Source organism: Phalaenopsis equestris, unplaced genomic scaffold (genome assembly GCF_001263595.1).
Source record: "Phalaenopsis equestris unplaced genomic scaffold, ASM126359v1 Scaffold000272, whole genome shotgun sequence".
Lineage (NCBI taxonomy): Eukaryota > Viridiplantae > Streptophyta > Magnoliopsida > Asparagales > Orchidaceae > Phalaenopsis > Phalaenopsis equestris.
Genome location: NW_018164714.1, coordinates 611,476 through 628,717, shown reverse-complemented (window position 1 = coordinate 628,717; position 17,242 = coordinate 611,476). Strand labels below are relative to the sequence as shown.

At 36.8% G+C, this 17,242-nt stretch overlaps 1 protein-coding gene across 7 annotated transcripts in view; it reads left to right on the top strand.

The window, feature by feature from the left end:
* Positions 1-10,598, top strand: part of LOC110024747 (probable ribosomal RNA small subunit methyltransferase B) — a 29,590-nt gene extending 18,992 nt beyond the window's left edge. For all 7 annotated transcript variants that reach the window (XM_020724888.1, XM_020724887.1, XM_020724891.1 and 4 more), the window contains 3 exons: positions 3,847-3,914; positions 4,144-4,205; positions 10,283-10,598. In XM_020724888.1, coding sequence (XP_020580547.1) covers positions 3,847-3,914; positions 4,144-4,205; positions 10,283-10,416 — 264 coding nt within the window. In that variant the 3' untranslated portion in view covers positions 10,417-10,598. The remainder of the gene's footprint in view (positions 1-3,846; positions 3,915-4,143; positions 4,206-10,282) is intronic.
* Positions 10,599-17,242: the final 6,644 nt, after the last annotated feature.

Genomic DNA, 17,242 nt, shown 5'->3' with positions numbered 1-17,242 from the left:
TTATTTTGTGATTTAGTTCGACACACACACACACACACATGTAAGAGCAAAATTTTCAGAATGTAGATTAGATTATACACAAAATAATACTCATAAATTTTCTTCTTATTTGAGAGGTTTTAAGTTCTAGTTCTATTATCTTAATTAGGCAGAAGACATTATATTTAATTAGCCACTTTAGTGACGAAAGAACTTTTGATTAAGGCTATCTTGATTAACTCCAATTTACTTAATCAAATGAAATAGTCGACATAATTTGACTGAAGGTTTTTGGTTGGTTTGCGTTATTCAAGATGACTTTGACTTTGGGGTGGACATTTGTCTAAAAGGATAAGTTATAAGTTAATTTTAGTTAACAATAGGTTCTGTGGTTATATTATGTCCTCTTGCATGCGTTAATTTGCGGATTTACTTGCAATTTTTCGGGGCTTTAATATTTTAGTTTGCAACAGGGAAATTTTGTGCTCATAGGCGAGCATTCATGATTATTTTTAAGTCCTCTGTATGAATAATTTTGTGTTCACTTTATTGTTCAATTTTTGTTCTTTCTATTTGTGGTGACTTGTATGTCATTTCTAATGTTCATTAATGTCATTAACACCATTCTAGGATTCCTAGATGTAAAGGATCGATACATGTGTTGGAAAAGTTGTAGAATTGTAAGAAGAGAAGACTGAAAAAATGACACGCATTGGAGGGGGAAAATCAGTTATGGCTGCTGTCCAGGAGGAAAACAGCAGGAAACATAACAATGTGACATTATCGACAAGTCACAAACATCAAGGAACAAAATTTTTTAACTCTTAACTTTATTAAAACTTTACTCTTTAGCCCTAACTTCATGCAGGCGTCCCTTTTTTCTTTGTCGCACATGGCTTCGATCCTCAACGCTGGCTCAACTTCCTCGCATTAGTTTTCTCAATCGTTGCCTTCTTCTTCTCTGCGGAAAAGCTCAGCTTCCTCCACACGAATTCAGCCCGCGGCTTCTTCCCCTTTTTCTCTACCATTGTGTTCATATTCATGGCATTTGAAACACTTCTTGGTTGGAAAAATCTCGGGAGTACTAGTCAGATCAATCTTTTCTTCTTCTCATGCTGACTTTTCCTCACATGGGGAAGGTTTTGGCTCTCTGATTGATGTACTTTTGCTGTCGGACCCTATGATTGAACCTTATTTTAGGATTAAGTTGATTTGATGCTATCATGCTACTTCTCTATTTATTGGGCTAAGGCCTGTTTATCTTGAAAGGTCTAGTAAGGTTGTAATTGAACTACATTTCTTATAAAATGTCTCAATTCTATAAGATATCAATATATGGTGTTTTTTTTCTAGTTCTATTAACTCACATTTTAACATGACTTTTTCAAACTTAGCGATATACTTATCTATTATAAGTCCAGTTATAAATGTTTAAGTTTTGAAAAGATATCCTATTTTTAGGGTGCTATGAGAGACTCATACTGCACTTTTTTTTTCATTTTGAACTAATTCATGGCGTTTTTTTTTTCACTCTAGCGTAGGCCCTTCGTGTAACAGTCAATTTAGCCTTTATGTTTGGTGGAATTTCTTTGTACTCAATGATTAGTTTCACAGTTTTGAGTCACTCAATAAACTCCTCTAGATTTATATGCTCATCAAATCTAGTAAATCAAACTTCACCTTAAAATTACTCTCCCTTCTTTTGTACTCAATGCTAAATTTGGCACGACATTGGCTTTTCGTCACTCGAGGTTTCTTGGTGGAAGAGGTTTGACACGAAAGCTTCTCTCAATGACTCCAGCAGTGCTACATTAATACATGAGCAATTTTACGATTCTAGCTACAGTAGTGCTACGTTAATGCTAACGTAAAAAGTCGTAGGAGCCGATCCCACGATTTCTCTCGTCTAGACCGAACCAGACTCTAAAGGGTTGACTTGCTTACTCACAGTGGTTTGGCGCCTTCTATCCACAGGGGGATCCAATCCTAAGTATCTTGGGCTTTTTTATGTGATTCCTTGTTTGAGGCTTTTAGTTTTTCTTGTGTTTTGTTTAGGACAGCTGGCGACATCCGTTCTTCTCCCTTCAGGGGTTGTATTTGAGGGATTGGGTGGTGCTCCGACATTATCTCTCTCTCTCTCTCGAGGCGGTGCTTGTCCCCTATCCCCTTTCGTATCTTTTGACATCACTCCTGACTGCTCCATCCCTGTTGTTGCCGCTAGGAAAAACTTTCTTGTAGTTTCTTCCTGCCATTTTCTAACTTCAAGCCACCGCCAGCTGCTTTTTTGTTTGTTGAAGCCATCTAGGACAACAAGGAGTGCTGTCTTTGCCTTTTCCTGCCCTCCCCGCCACCCTGCCTTCGCTTTCGACTAGCCACCGCCTCTAAATTTGGTCTCACTTATTTAAAAATTAAAATGTTACTTCTTTAAAAAAAAAAGTTATATTTATATTTAAATTATTTTCAAAATCACAAAATCATCACTTTTTCAAACTACGAAAGTCAAGTTGAACATAAAAACGGCCGACACCTGCGTCCTACCCCTTCCCACGTTCTACCACCTTCCAAAATTTGTCTCCCTCGCTGCTGCGACCATTCCAGCCACCCTTACCATCCTCCACTACGTAGCTGCTGTCCCAATTGTTCTTCGTACTGTCTTCACTGTTCCAGCCGTCCAAATCCGTCCCTTGTGCTAATTTGTTGCTATTTCATCCCCCAACAGGCCTTACCTCAACTCATCCACCTTATAGAAACCTTACCTACTCATTCCGGCCTACTTTATCGCCCTCCACCACCCTTAGGATACAATTTAGTTATTTTTGTTTGTTTTTGTTGTTGCATTTCCCTTTCAGCGTGTGAGTTGTAACTGCTTATTAGCCTTTTGGTAATAATATTTGCTTACTTATTGTGGTTTTGGTTAACTCCGGTATCAAGGTTCTTCTTATAGTCTGATTACCATTATGACTTTGTGTCACCTCAATGTGTTGTCTTTCTTCAAAATTAGTAAGTACTGTAGTCATCATTATTTTGGTTAAGGTTGATTTTGGATCTAGGGTTGGCTGAAAATTTAGGTTTAGGTTGGGGATGTATGTATGGTTTTTGGTGGTGATACAAATGTGAAGTAGATTTATGGGTATGAATAAAAAATTAGATCTATAAATAGATCTAGAATTATGGTTGAAAATTTGGCATTGATATCAAATTCTACTGTTGGGTTTTTAGAATGTGCAAGAGGATTGATATACATGTTGGGAATATTGTGGAGTTGTAAGAAGATAAGAACACGAGAGAACCGCGTGGATTGGGAAGTGGAAAATTAGTTTGTACTGTTGTCAAGGAGGAAAATAGTAGGAAATACAGCGATGTGGTGTTATTGGCTATAGCTTGCGGGGCACACATAGAGTTGTGGGTATTGGTAGGAGTGAGCAGAGGCAGAGTGGGGCATGCAACAGGGCAACACGAGCATGGTGTTGTGGCTGCACGTGCTAGTGAGTGCCCAAGCTGTGGCCTGCTGGCAGTGGCGGGGCTACTACTATTTGTAAACCAAGGAGCATGAGAGAGAGAGCGCGTGAGGAAAATTGTGTGGGCCATGGGTTTTTACTTCTATTCTATTTTATTTTTTCTTTCAAAAAAAAAAAAGTGTGTTATGTCCCTCACACTTTTTGCCGGGGCTTGAGTATGGGGCAAGAGGGGGAAGCGTGCGCATGGGCTGTTGGGTACATGATTTTATTTTATTTTTTTGATAGGTCAACAGTGAGTTGTTGTCGCTTAATGGCTTTGAGCATCAATGCATCTTTGTTGAAAGCTTGGCTTAATGACTGAAATGAAATTCATCATTTATACTGCACAATAATACTTTGTCATTTGCAGCTGGCACTACTGACAAATGGCTTCAGATTATTAAAAGTTGGAGGCTCACTCGTATACAGCACATGTAGGTAGGTATCTTGTGAGTTCCTATAATCCGGGGCATTGCATATTTATATTGCAGTTCGATATGTTATCTGCAATGTATGTATTCTGTCATTCCATGTTATTCAACTTGAAACAAGCATCCCTTGCCCCCATTATTTTTCCCACTTAAAACGTTTTGAAGTTCTGTATAGCATGGTTTGTTGGAGAAATATTCAAGGGGTTGCTGATTTTCATTTCATTCTTCTTTCTTAGCTTAACAGTTTCACAGAATGAGGCTGTGGTCGAGCAGTTCCTTTCCAGAAATCCCAAAGCTGGTATGTTGACTTTCTTTTTGTTTTTTTAGTATGAAGTTTTAGTTCACTATGGAAGCATAAACTTTATTGAGGTTTTATTCACTCTACAGTAGGTTCTGCATCAGTTGGTCTGAAAGCCATTTAAAGAACATAACCTTGTTTGTGTTCATCTCTGCAATTATGTAATAACCGTATCAACCTATCAATTGTTTTTAGGCCATATTATATGAAAAATCTATTCTTGTTTTTGTTTCACGATCTATTTCATTCACTCTATAGGTAGGGTTTAGTTCTGTTTTTTTCTTTCCAGATATCTACCTCTAGGCATCTCCCCTTGGTAGGGCTGTATCCAAAGATATGTGGTGCTTCAGCCGCATCCTGCTCTATGATGGTAATTATCTCATCGATTCCCTCCACTCCTCCCCTTTTTCTTATTCCGGCCTCTGGCCATCCTCTTTTCTCCTTTTTGTTTCAGCTGCCGGTCACCCTTGCCCTTCTTCCTGTTCCAGCCACCGGCCTACTACCCTCCTTTCCTCCTATTTTCAGCTGCCCGCCCTGCTGCCTACGTACCTCCTGTTTCCTGCTGCAGACCTCCCCCCACCTCTCTTCCTATTCCCTAGCCGCTGGCCACCCTTCCCCTTCCCCTTCCCCTTCCCTGTACCTAGCCGCTGCCACTTGTTCCTTCACCTTTCCTGTACTTAGCCACCCGTCACTTGTTCCTTACCGTTCCTTGTTTCAGCTGTCAGCCACCGCGCCATCACCACCGCTGTTCCCGGATATTCCTTCTCGACCCTAGTTGGATATTGACGTTGTTGTGTTTTCTGTTTCTGTTTGAGTCGTACTTGTAACCCGATCTAATTTTAGTAGTAATATTTGCTTGTGGTTTGGATTAAATTCGATACCATTTCGTATTAGAGCTAGCTTAACCTTAGTCCGATTCTAGGATTTCTTAGCATTCTCCTTATCCTCCCACCAAAATTTTTTCTTTCCTATCCTCAATCACCCCTTCAATCCCAAACTCTAATCATGCTACCACGAAGATACATGCTGGAATATTCTTGGGATGAGATATAGCGGGAGATCCTTCGATTTCAACAGAGGCTTTTCTTTCCTATCCTCAATCACCCCTTCAATCCCAAATTCTAATCATGCTACCACGAAGATACATGCTGGAACATTCTTGGGATGAGATATAGCGGACAGAGGCTCGGCTTGCGAAGATTGATATGGAACCTATGGAGAGATTACCCTCAACTGCAATATCGAGAGTCGAAGGGGAGATAAGGACGACGATCTAAATTCATTCCATAGGGAAGGCGTCAGTGACGAGGAATACATACCCTGTTGCTTCGGGAATTAGTATCAGAAGATGCCGATAGAGGAGCCCACATGTAGAGGATATGGGGATTTCAACTTCAAGATGGATTTGCCATAGTTCAATGGAGGTATGGGTACAAATGACTTTATTGACTGAGTGTAATCTATTGAGCAAATCTTCGATATGAAGAAGTGTCAGGGGATAACAGGTACAATTAACAATCATCAAATTGAAGAACAATCCGTCATAGTGGTGGGAAAACTTGCAAAGGCAGAGGAAGAGGGAAGAAATTGATAAGATTACCAAGTGAGAAAAGATGAGGAAAGAGATGCAAAGGAAATACCTTCCAGCTCATTACCGCCATGATATGTTTTTGAGACTACAACCACCTGCAGCGGAAGTCCTATCAGTGGAGGAGTTCACGACACATTTTGATCAGTTGCAGATAAAGTGTGAGTTGGTCGAGCCAGAGGAACACATCATAGCACATTACCTGGGGGTTCTGAAGCCCGCTATTAGCAATGTTGTGCAGTTACAATCATATTAGTCATTGGGGGATGTCCAAATCTTAGCCTAGAAGATGGAAAAACAACAGAAACAGAGCAAAAGACAATCCTTATTAGACAAAGTATTCAGTCAGGTGGTCACCTACAACTACAACGACCGACAATGGTACCTCTGGAGGAGTTGGCAAGAGAAAATCGGGGAGTGATAAAACAAATATGAGTGGAAAGAAGCCAGAAAAAGGTAGCTCGCCCAATACAGTGCCTGCCAGGAGGTGTTTCAGATGCCATAGTTATGGACACAGTCTCACGCGCCGAGTTGTTTCATTCACAGATCAGAACTTCGTTGAGGAATTGGAGGGATTGGAATCAAAGGATAGTTCAGAGGGAGGGAAGTTAGTCAGACGAAGAGTTCTGCAGTCAGAGCCGAAGTGAGTACCACCTAATTTGGATGAGACCAAGGGACTAGTGGAAGATTGCTTTCAAGACACGAGATGGCTTGTACGAGTGAATCTTTATGCCCTTCAAATTGTCAAACCCTCCCAACACTTTTATGAGGCTGATGAATCAAATGTTTCAGGTCCACATTGGGAAATTTGTGGTGGTGTACTTCGATGATATTCTGGTATACACTCGATCCGAGGAGGAACACTTACAACACTTGAAGGCAATATTCGAGGTGTTACAAGCAAAAAAGTTATATGCTCATCCAAAGAAGTGTTACTTTATGACAACCCAGGCTTATTTTTTGGGTTATATCGTGTCTAGTGCAAGCATTAAGATGAACCATACAAAGTCAAGGTAATTGTGAGCTGGACCACGCCACATTATTTCACCAATTTGTCACTGTTTTGGGACTAGTATCATTTTGCAGGCGATTCATTTGGAGCTTCAGTATCAACTTCGCTACCTTGACCGAGCTTTTGAAGGGAGAGAAATTCCAGGGATAGATGCAAATTAGAATAGCTTTGACGCACTGAAGGAGAATATGACCTAAGCACCAGTCTTGGCATTACCAGATTTTAATCAACTGTTCGATATAGAATGTGATGCCTCCTATGAGATTTCTCGAGCAATGAAGCCATTACTTATTGATGGGCGAGTTAAAGTTGTTCACGAACCACACGGCCTTGAATTTCTTAAACAACTAAAGTAAACTGAAGGGCTAACACACAACTTGGGTGGAGTCTTTATCGTAGTTCCAGTTCGTGTTTAAACACAAGGTGGGGAATCAGAACCGTGTAGTAGATGCACTGAGCCGCCGTATTACAGAGCTGAGGATTACTTGTTCAACTAGAGTAAATTATGCATTTCTAGATTTTCATTGAGGGAGTCCATTGTTCAGGAAAGCCATAGTGGAGGACTTAAACATGATATTTTGGCTGGTACAAGACTTTCATATTCGCGAAAGAATACTTATTTTTGCCCCGACTAGTGAGAGATGTGGAGCGGACGTTGGGAAATGCTGGATTTGTCATGCAGTAAAAACCAGGGGACATAATACAACTTTATACCCCATTACTAGTACCAGAGGCATCGTGGGTGAATGTTGTTATAGATTTTGCAGTGGGTCTTTCGAGGACACAACATAATGATTCAGTTATGGTCGCGGGGGATCAATTCTTGAAGATGACACATTTCGTACCCTGCCACTGAGCATTGGATGCATCTCATGTCGTTGACTTGTACTAAAAGGAGATTATGAAGTTGCACGGGATGCCTAGGACCTTCACCGCAGATAGAGATGTCAAGTTCTCGAGTGAATTCTGGAGAATTTTGTGGGGAAAGCTAGGCATTAAGCTTCATATTTTCTTTCTTCCCTTCGACCTTCCACATCACGGTCTAGTGTATCCTCCCACTTGATTTTCTTTTCAATATTCATAAGCCTCAGTTGTAGGCAACGGAGCTCTCGCCGTATTTCTTCCCGAGTAGGCTCAGACATGTTTCTCATTGATGACATCTTTTTGACGGTTTCAGATCCTCAGAAAGAAAGAAAAGAAGGAATAAAGAAAGAAAGAAAAAAAATTTTTGTGTGGTTGATGGGACTCAGAAAGAAAGAAAAGAAGGAATAAAGAAAGAAAAAAAAAATTTTGTGTGGTTGATGGGGTTGATGGGATAGGGGCGGACGCTAGAAACCCTAGGATGGGAGTACGGTTAGGCTAGCTCTGATACCAAATGATATCAGAGTTAATCCAAACCAAGATGCACGACACAAGATTAATGAGGGAGGCCAGGCGGTGGTGCAATCCTGGTGATTGCGGTGAAGGTCGGAGAGGTGGCCCATTGCTATGGAAGGGATGAGCAGCAAATCAACGAGGATGAAAGCGTCGAACCGCAGCTAGAGGTAGAGAGCGTTATCGACGGCTGAAATCCGATGGGGAAGAAGATTGAGGCCTACTATAGTAGGGTGGAGGGGCTGCAAATTGCTAGAAGGAAGATGACAGCCTGTTGAAGGCAGGAAAGTAGAGGACAATGGTCTGCTAGATGTAGGAGGAAGCTAGGCCGCGGTCTGCACGGGTGCAGGGCGGCGTCTGAGTTGGTTCAGCACCGGCTGCTGGGTAGAGGGTAGGAGTAGCGGTGGCCTGCTGTAGCGCTGGGAGGTGGGTTGACAGCAGCAGGAAAGTAGAGGACAGCGGCCTGTGGGATGCAGGAGGAAGCTGGGCAGCGGTTTGCAGGGGTGCAGGGAGGAGTTTGAGGTGGTCCGATAGATTGGGAAGCAGCCGATGGGTGTTGGGTAGAGGGCAGGAGCTATTGTAGGGTTGGGAGGTGGGTTGTCAGCTGCAGGTTGGGTGGAAGGACAAATAAGTATTTCGACGGGGTCGAGCTACAGCCACTACTCAGACCCGTGGAATCGACACCACCTCGGACAAAAGGCAGCCGGAGCACTACCTCGGCATTGGATACAACCCTCGAAGGGAAAAATCAAGGCTAAAATCTGAATTCAAATATAAAAAACAAGACCCGTAACTCTAAGCACTTGATTCCATATTTATAAAGAGGCTAGACTTATTTTAGGTAATGAAAATAAGGAAGGAAAATAAAATATAACAGGAGAATAAAATATAACAGGTTTTTAGATTTTAATAAATAATTTAAAATAGGAAATGATTTAAAATAAGAAAGAATTTAAAATACGAAGGGAGAATAAAATATAATTATGATTTCAGATTTTAGAAAAGATTTAAAATATATAAGTGCTTAGGAAAGAAAGGTTGAGGGGGAGAGAAAGGAAAGGTGGGGAAGGAAGGAGGTGGGAGAAAAGAAAAGAGGAAAGGAAGACAAAAGGGAATGAGGGAATGGAAGAAGGGGAAGGAGGGGGCGGCAGACCCCCTCCCTTGAGGACCGTCCGATCTTTCCTTGAGCCTTGTGTAAGTGAGTTTTAATATTTAGATGCAAACTTTTTAATTAAATTATCTTGAATTTAATTTTTATAATTTCACTGTAATAATATTAAATTAATGTAATTCATTGATGTAAAATTTTAATGTGATTCACTCGAATAATTTTAAATTAATGTAATTCACTAATGTCAACTTTAATGTGAGTTTTTTTCAGAGCTAGGATCAAATAGTTTCAAGCACTTAGGTGACTTTTGGGATAACCTTTAATTTTTTGTTTTTATTTTTTATTTTAAGTTTTAATTTTTATTTTTAATATTTTGAATTGAAATAAAATGTTTGATATTGTAAAAGTATGTTTTTTTTTTGGTTTTTATTGAATTTCAAATTAGTTAATTTTTGTGGTCGTGTTTTGGTGGTGGTGGTCACTAGCAGGGAAGCACCACTGGATTATGAGGTGATGAAAGCTGCGGTGGTTGATGGCAGCAATGGTAACAACAGAGGTTGCGATGGTGCTAGTGGCAAGTGATTGTGATATTTAGACTTAAAAACATTCAAAACATCTCAAATCTGTTTCGAGTGTTTTTAAAAATAATTTGATTTGTTTTGAAAAAGTACTTAAAAATACACCAAATAACATATTTCTTAAAAATATAATAGAAATAAAAACAAAAGTAATCCCAAATAGATTTTTAATTTGACAAATAGGCACTTGGAGATTTCAACATGATTTTTATGCTTATGGTTCTCAAAATCCGAATAACTCATTGTGTTGCCGTTTTTAGCATACCAAACGGTGTATTCTTACCTGTAGCTTCAAGAAGTTTGAATTTCTACATACAGTAGGATGCTACAAGCAGATTTTTTTTTTTTTTTGTGCCTGCGTAGGGTTTCATAGAGTTTGACTTTAGCTTATTGTTACACGATTTTCTTGTGTAGAGCTAATGAAGGTTGATTCTGCTAAGATGTGGCGCTGTAGGAGTGGAGGAATTCTCCAAACCGTGCGATTTGATCCTAAAACATCCCAAACCAGTGGGTTATTTATTGCAAAATTCAGAAAAATAGCAGCGTAGTCAAGGTTTGGTTTGTAATTGCCAATTCAATCCTTGTCAGATCGATAATTTTTCTGATAGATGAGTTTAATGATCTGTTAATTTTTTTTCGTACTTCTCTAATGATGAAAAAAAATTGCTTACTACTACTGTTGGAACTTAAATTGTTTAAATCATGATAAAATTACTTTTAACATTGCATTGGCTGGAATATCTTGTAGAGCCATCTTTTCTCTTGCAGGTATTTTTATGAAACTAAAAATATATTGGTAATGGGGGAAATATTGAGCAAGAACAGTCAAAGAAAGTAATCCTAGATAGCAAAAAAAAATTATCAGAAAAAGACGAGATGCACTAATCAAATAAAAGATACAATATACAAGAGGTTTCTTCTCACAAGCAATCGGGATACAAAAATCACCATTAAATAGTTGATCAAGGAAAGTGATCCGGGATGTCATCACCAACAACGAAGGGATATAGTTGCCATCACCCAACGCCGTGGATACAGACTCATCCCCCTCTGGAAACCGAAAAGAGGGCATACGCCCTCACAAATGTCAAATGACCAAAAGACCTCTAATATGATAAATGAACACATGGTTATAATCAACAAATAATATAAACCTAATAAAAGCAAACAAACAAAAATATTCTTACTGCTAATAGGAGTTGGTGATAACCCTAGTCCTAGAGAGAAAGCCCACTATCCCTTCCCACTTGGAACAAACTGGTTTAGGGTCCTTTCCCTATCCCACATTAATCTATGGGGGTTGGTAGATCTTCGACCTCATCTGTCGAAGCTTCTAACTCTTTATGATGTGACATTAAGGTCGACCATGTTGGAAGTGGCGAAGCTAGTGTAATCTCCCGGGATGAGAGGGATTTCTACTTCGGACACTTGTTTCCTCATTGTCATTGCTAGAAGAAATGTGTAGGGTTGCTGATTTTGAAAATGAGTAAGGGAAAATTATGGTTAGGTCAAGATTTGGCTATGGTTTAGTGGGTTTAGGTTTAGGGGGTGAATGAAGGTGTATGAGACCGATTTATGGTGCTAAAAAAATATTTAGGGTTGCAGATTTTGAAACAGGAGGAACAAGATTTGAAAATATTTAGGGTTGCAGATTTTGAAACAGGAGGAATTAGGGTAGGGTCAAGATTTGGCAATAATTTGGTGGGTTTAGGTTTGAGAGGTAAAAGAAGGTGCATGGGGCTAATTTAGGGTGCAAAAAGAAAATTTCTGGTTGTTAATTTTGAAAATCTGTAGGGGAATTAGGGTTATGTCAAGATTTGGCTATGGTTTGTTGGGTTTAGGTTTGAGAGGATTTTTGTAACCCTAGGGCTATGGTAGCTCTAATGCCAAATGATATCAGAGAAGTTGTTTGGAGAAGATTCAACAAGAACATCTAAGAAAACAATCTGAGACAAGACAAAAAGCGATTAGAACAAAGACGAGATATACTGATAAAATAAAAGACACGAATTCCCTACTCTCACAACGATCTGGATATAAAAATCACCACCCAAAGGATTGACGAATGGAGTCTCAGGATGTCACCATCAACAATGGAGGGATACAGTTGTCACCGCCCGACGCTGTGAATACAGACTCATCCCCATTTGGGAACCAATAAGTGAGCACATGCCCTCACAAAATTTAAATGAACAAAAGACCCCTAATACAAGAAACAATCACATATTTATAATCAACTAAAGACCTGAACCTAAGAGCTATAAGATGAAAATATCCTTGTTGATATTAGGAGTAGATGACAACCGTTTCCCGAGAGAGAGGGCTGATCAGCCCTACCCCCCTTCCCCGCCCCACATCCTATTTATTCGTGAGAAGCATATAAAGTGGATATTGAGGTGAGCATTATGAGTGCATAATGAATCCTATTGTGAACGGTCTGTCATCCAGTGTTTTAATCGTCTCATGTGATTTGATTTAATTATGGAAGTCGTTTAGGTCAGCCCTTAGATTTCTTATTTACATTGTTTCCATTTCTTTATTTCAGTTCCTTAAGAAGATTGTTAATTGAAAAGATTTCAATAACAATTATCTCTATTTAACTAGCGGTTTGTCTATTGCTTGATAAAGATATTATGGTAAAAAATGTCACTTTAAGGGAAGCTCGGCTTTTGCATCCATGTCCCACCTTTGAGGGATTTTTTTTCTTAGAAGTTCTATGTGGGTGGTATTGTAGGAAATTTTGGACATGATAAAAATGAGTTTATGATTGAAGAAGGTTAAGTATTGCCAACTAATTAAAGGAAAGGCATAATGTTGAGAAATATATATTATTCGTCAGTCCATGTAAACTCTGGGATGATATTAGTATTGATTTTGTTCTTGGATTATCAAAAATTCCTTTCAATTATGGTTTTGTTTTATAATGGTCGATTGTTTTTAAAATGTTGATGCATTTCATTTATAAAATCATATTTTAATAAAATGATTAAAAGTGGGCAATTGTGTATAAACCAACCGAAACTTGCTATTTACAAATCAATTTTCTTTTTTCATCCATTCTTCAAATTCTCACTTAAAATATCAAAATTCATGATAAAACCTTAATCCATATTTCTCTTTTTTATCGGATTCTCGATAATTTGATTATGGCATGCGAAAATAAATCGGCTCGGTAGTTCAAAAAAATCATTTGGGCGGTTAATTTGTAAATGTCAATGTTTCTGGTGATTTGTGTGTAATTATCCCTAATTAAAATTATAGTGTCTCATAGAAATATAGTATTTGCGAAAAGAATTTGAATATAGCTAAAACTCTAGATTGTTCATCACTCATACATTAATAATTTAATTGTTTGAGTTAAAATTCTAAGCGAGTTGTTAAGCCGCTAGTGTTTAGAAATTGCATTTTGATAGGATTAGTTTTTAGTATGGTTATGTTTAAACATTATTTATTTGTTAAGTCATGAGCTCATTTTAAATTGTTATGGGATATCATATTGGAGAATCTATAGATTTTGTTTAACTTTTTACTAAGTCTAGGCGAGTTATTTACTTGATTATTTGCAAATCATATATATACACACGCGCATCTAATGATATTTACACTGATTTATTTATCGAATATAACAATTATAAGCATGATTTGGTGTGAACATTAACAATGGAAATTAAATTTGGTGGTAAGATAATGGGGTGCTTGAATCATGAACAATTTTTTATGGGGAGTTCTAAGAATATACAAGGCTTTTTACTATGTAATGTGCTCATAAACATAAAATTTAAGAAGCATTGATATTATTGTAGTCTTCAAATGCATATGATTTGATTTTTTTTTATGGCCTTATGATTAGTATCTTGTTTTTTTCAATCTTCTTTTCAATCTCATCAAAGAGATCTACTAAATTTGTCCCTAGACCTATTATAGGTGTTGAGATTGTGTTCATTATTGATGATGAATATCAAAGGATCGTAGGCATTGGTATAATTAATTCTCTTATTATGATTCATTGATTGCGTTGGATAAAGTCTAGTTGTTATGCCCAAACTTACGTTAAATACCAAAATTTTATTTAATCTAAATTGATGTTAAAGACATACAAACTTTATGGAAATTTAAAAATGTATACTCAAGGAAGCACAAAAGATGAATATTGACATGAGCATTAGTGATTATGGGTTTTCAGAAGCATTGGTTTATTTCATTTTGTTAGAAGTATGCCCAGTGATAATGATCTTAATTAGGGTTGTTTTTTTTCTGTAGAAAATTGATTATCTAATAGGCTTTGTTTACTCTACAAATCAATTTGGTGCAACTCTTTTGTTTCAAATTGAATTCTTCAGTATGTAATCATCTCCCATTTGGAAGTTCATTGTTGGCCATTGTTATCAGCATTTTGCTATGAAAGTGATGGTTGTTGTTTTCCCTTTCAGTGGAGCCCTAGTTTGGGTACTATATGTCATGACCCCATTGGCTCTCCCTTATAGGGTCAATCGCGATACGAAAGATACGTACGATTCAGTCAGACTAAATTCTCATTAGCACTCGTCCTGACTTACAGAATTAGAATCCAGTTGGTGATGAATTAGTCAACTAATATTTGATACATTTTATTCTATAATTTATTCATATGCATATAGTATGAAGCGTGGAAATCATATCATCAAAACATATGTATTTATACAGAATTTCTAAATCCAAGATAAATAAAATACATACCCAAAAGTCTGTAGAAGTTCTCAAAATTATGAAATGCAAAAGTTGTATAAGTCATATGTAGCTATTCGCTCCAGTGCTCCTTACCTTCTTAAAAGTTAATAACGTAGAGTGAACAACAAAGAGCTCAACGAAATAATCAAGACTAAAAGAAGATTTTATAGAAAAAAATGAAACACATCCATGCTCGTATGTAATCATGTAAATGTCCACATAACATGACACAATATGCTATAAACTTATAAAATATGAAAAGAAAGGACATATAATGCAAGGAATCATGATTGTCGTATAAAATATATATTTAATCCATTCATGTATAATTATAAGCATATTCATAAGAGTCATAAATCTAATCATAGAAATGCCATTTGTAATTTTATATCTTAATTATTTTTATGTCATGTCATATCCTTGGTTCATCACCCAACATGAATGTCACATTAATTATTGATGAAGGTCGGGACACCTAATATAGCAGTCATCAATAGTCTCCTGACATCAACGGTTCCATACGTTTTGTTGTTGCTTGATCCCAACGGTTTCCGGAGTTTCGTCACTGTCTGAATATCGAGGGTCGGAAATTTCATCGTTTCATATCATCCAAACTTGCAAATATTCATGTATAGTTTATCTATAACATCATATGTGATATTTTTTAAAGCATAATTCTTATAACAAGCATTCATCATGGGCATTTCACATAACATACGCATTAATCATAACAAATGAATGCCTGCACACAATGATTTCATAAGCATGTTCATCAAATTTGTACATATTAATTTTATAGGTATAGTAAATGACAATAAATTTGCATTCATACACAATGCAGATATTAATTCACAATATGCATGAAATTATACATGCAAGTGTCTTTTTCTTGATATTATAGGTATCGTAAATGACATAATCACGTGAGCTTACAGTGTTAATTTTTATAAATTAACACATGATTTTTTCACCTTAATTGATGGAGCAGCTCTACGACGAGTTTTCTTAAGCTCGCCTCGAGCACGCCGCCTAGTGGAGACAACTTGAAAATTGTAAACATCTTGGATTTCATGAAATCTTGGCTCATCTCGTGATTTAGCTCAAAACATAATTCATTTACGATTTCTTATTACAAAAGAGTTTCTCAGCGTAACCAACCATCTTATATACTTCTTATTATTCTTCCCTCTTCCTCCTATCACCTTAATTTTTTCTTTTACTTCGTTGATTTCGTGCTAATAACCCTTACGGAAACCCATAGACCAAAACCAGTTTCATCATTTTCGATGCAAATTCGTCTCCCTCTACGACTACCTGAAAGGAAAAGTGCATTGCTTAGTGACATACGTCAAAACGTAAGTGTTAGGGAAAGGAATGTTTGGAATAGTGTGAAAGAGAGTTGCCTACTCACTAATTTCTTCCCGGGACTCTGTAATGCCGTTTTTGGTATCTTCGGGTCGCAGGACTGTGTCGTTCGGGTTTAATACTTGTTATGATTAATTAAGTTTAATTAAACTTATAACTTCTTAATTTTATATATTCTCATGTGTTAAAAATTCATGCATATTGCTAATAGATCAAATTGATCGATAATCTTATAAATTACTTCTATGTGAATTTTGGGATGCATTTTAAAGTTAAAATTTTATTTGGCTTTTCAAATTTTGGGTGCAACACTATACCTTGGCGGGTGTTTCTACTCGATGGAGCTCCACGTGTATCTCTTTATGTGGCTATTCCCACATTTGGCTTTGTTGTATTTGATAGTTTTTCTCTTCATTTTTTTCTCTTCATGTGTTTAAGGGCTATTTATCAACACTCAAAATTAATTGATTGATCTCTCTTTAAAATACTAAGTCATGATAAATTTATGGCCCTAGTTAGAACAAAATTTTGACTTAGAACAATAATTGTGTCAAGTAGGGTTGATTGTGTCAAGTTGGATTTGGTTTGGCCATATAATAAGTTCATGTTTAGGTTTGGCTCGAGTCAACCTTTCACATGTTATTTGTAATTATTTGAAACAAAAATTAAATAAAATATTATACAAAATTCAAGTAATTTTTTTTTACAAATGATTAATATAAATAAAATATAAACAAACCAATTCATTGAAATAGTTAAAACCAACCAAATGAGTAATGATTTGATAATTAATAAGCTCATAATTTTGAGCTTTTAAAATTAATATTATCATCAAGAATTTTAAAAAAAGCATAATGAAAATTCTAGCAAGAAAATAAATTGATTTTAATATAAAATTTTTTATAATGAATAATAACTCCAAATAACTTAAATAGCGCGAAATTGATCCAAACAAAATGAAATCTTAATTTCATCAAATGTAACTTCTAAAATTAGAATAAAATATCATCTTCAATGTTAATCAAAATATTAACTTAAATTTCAGAAAAAAAATTAATTCAAGCAAATATGAATGCTAATTTAATAAATGTAAAATTAATTATAGTAAATATTAAAGTTAATTTTATTATATATGAATATTAATTTTAGTAAGAGTAAGATGGGTGGTATATCTAAAGAAAGGGATGCTAATATTTTTGATACGATGCCTGAATGGTGTTCATATAAATAGTAAACTTTGGATGATAGATATGTAAATATGTAAAAGTTATGTGGCCTGCATGTACAATAGAACTAACCAAG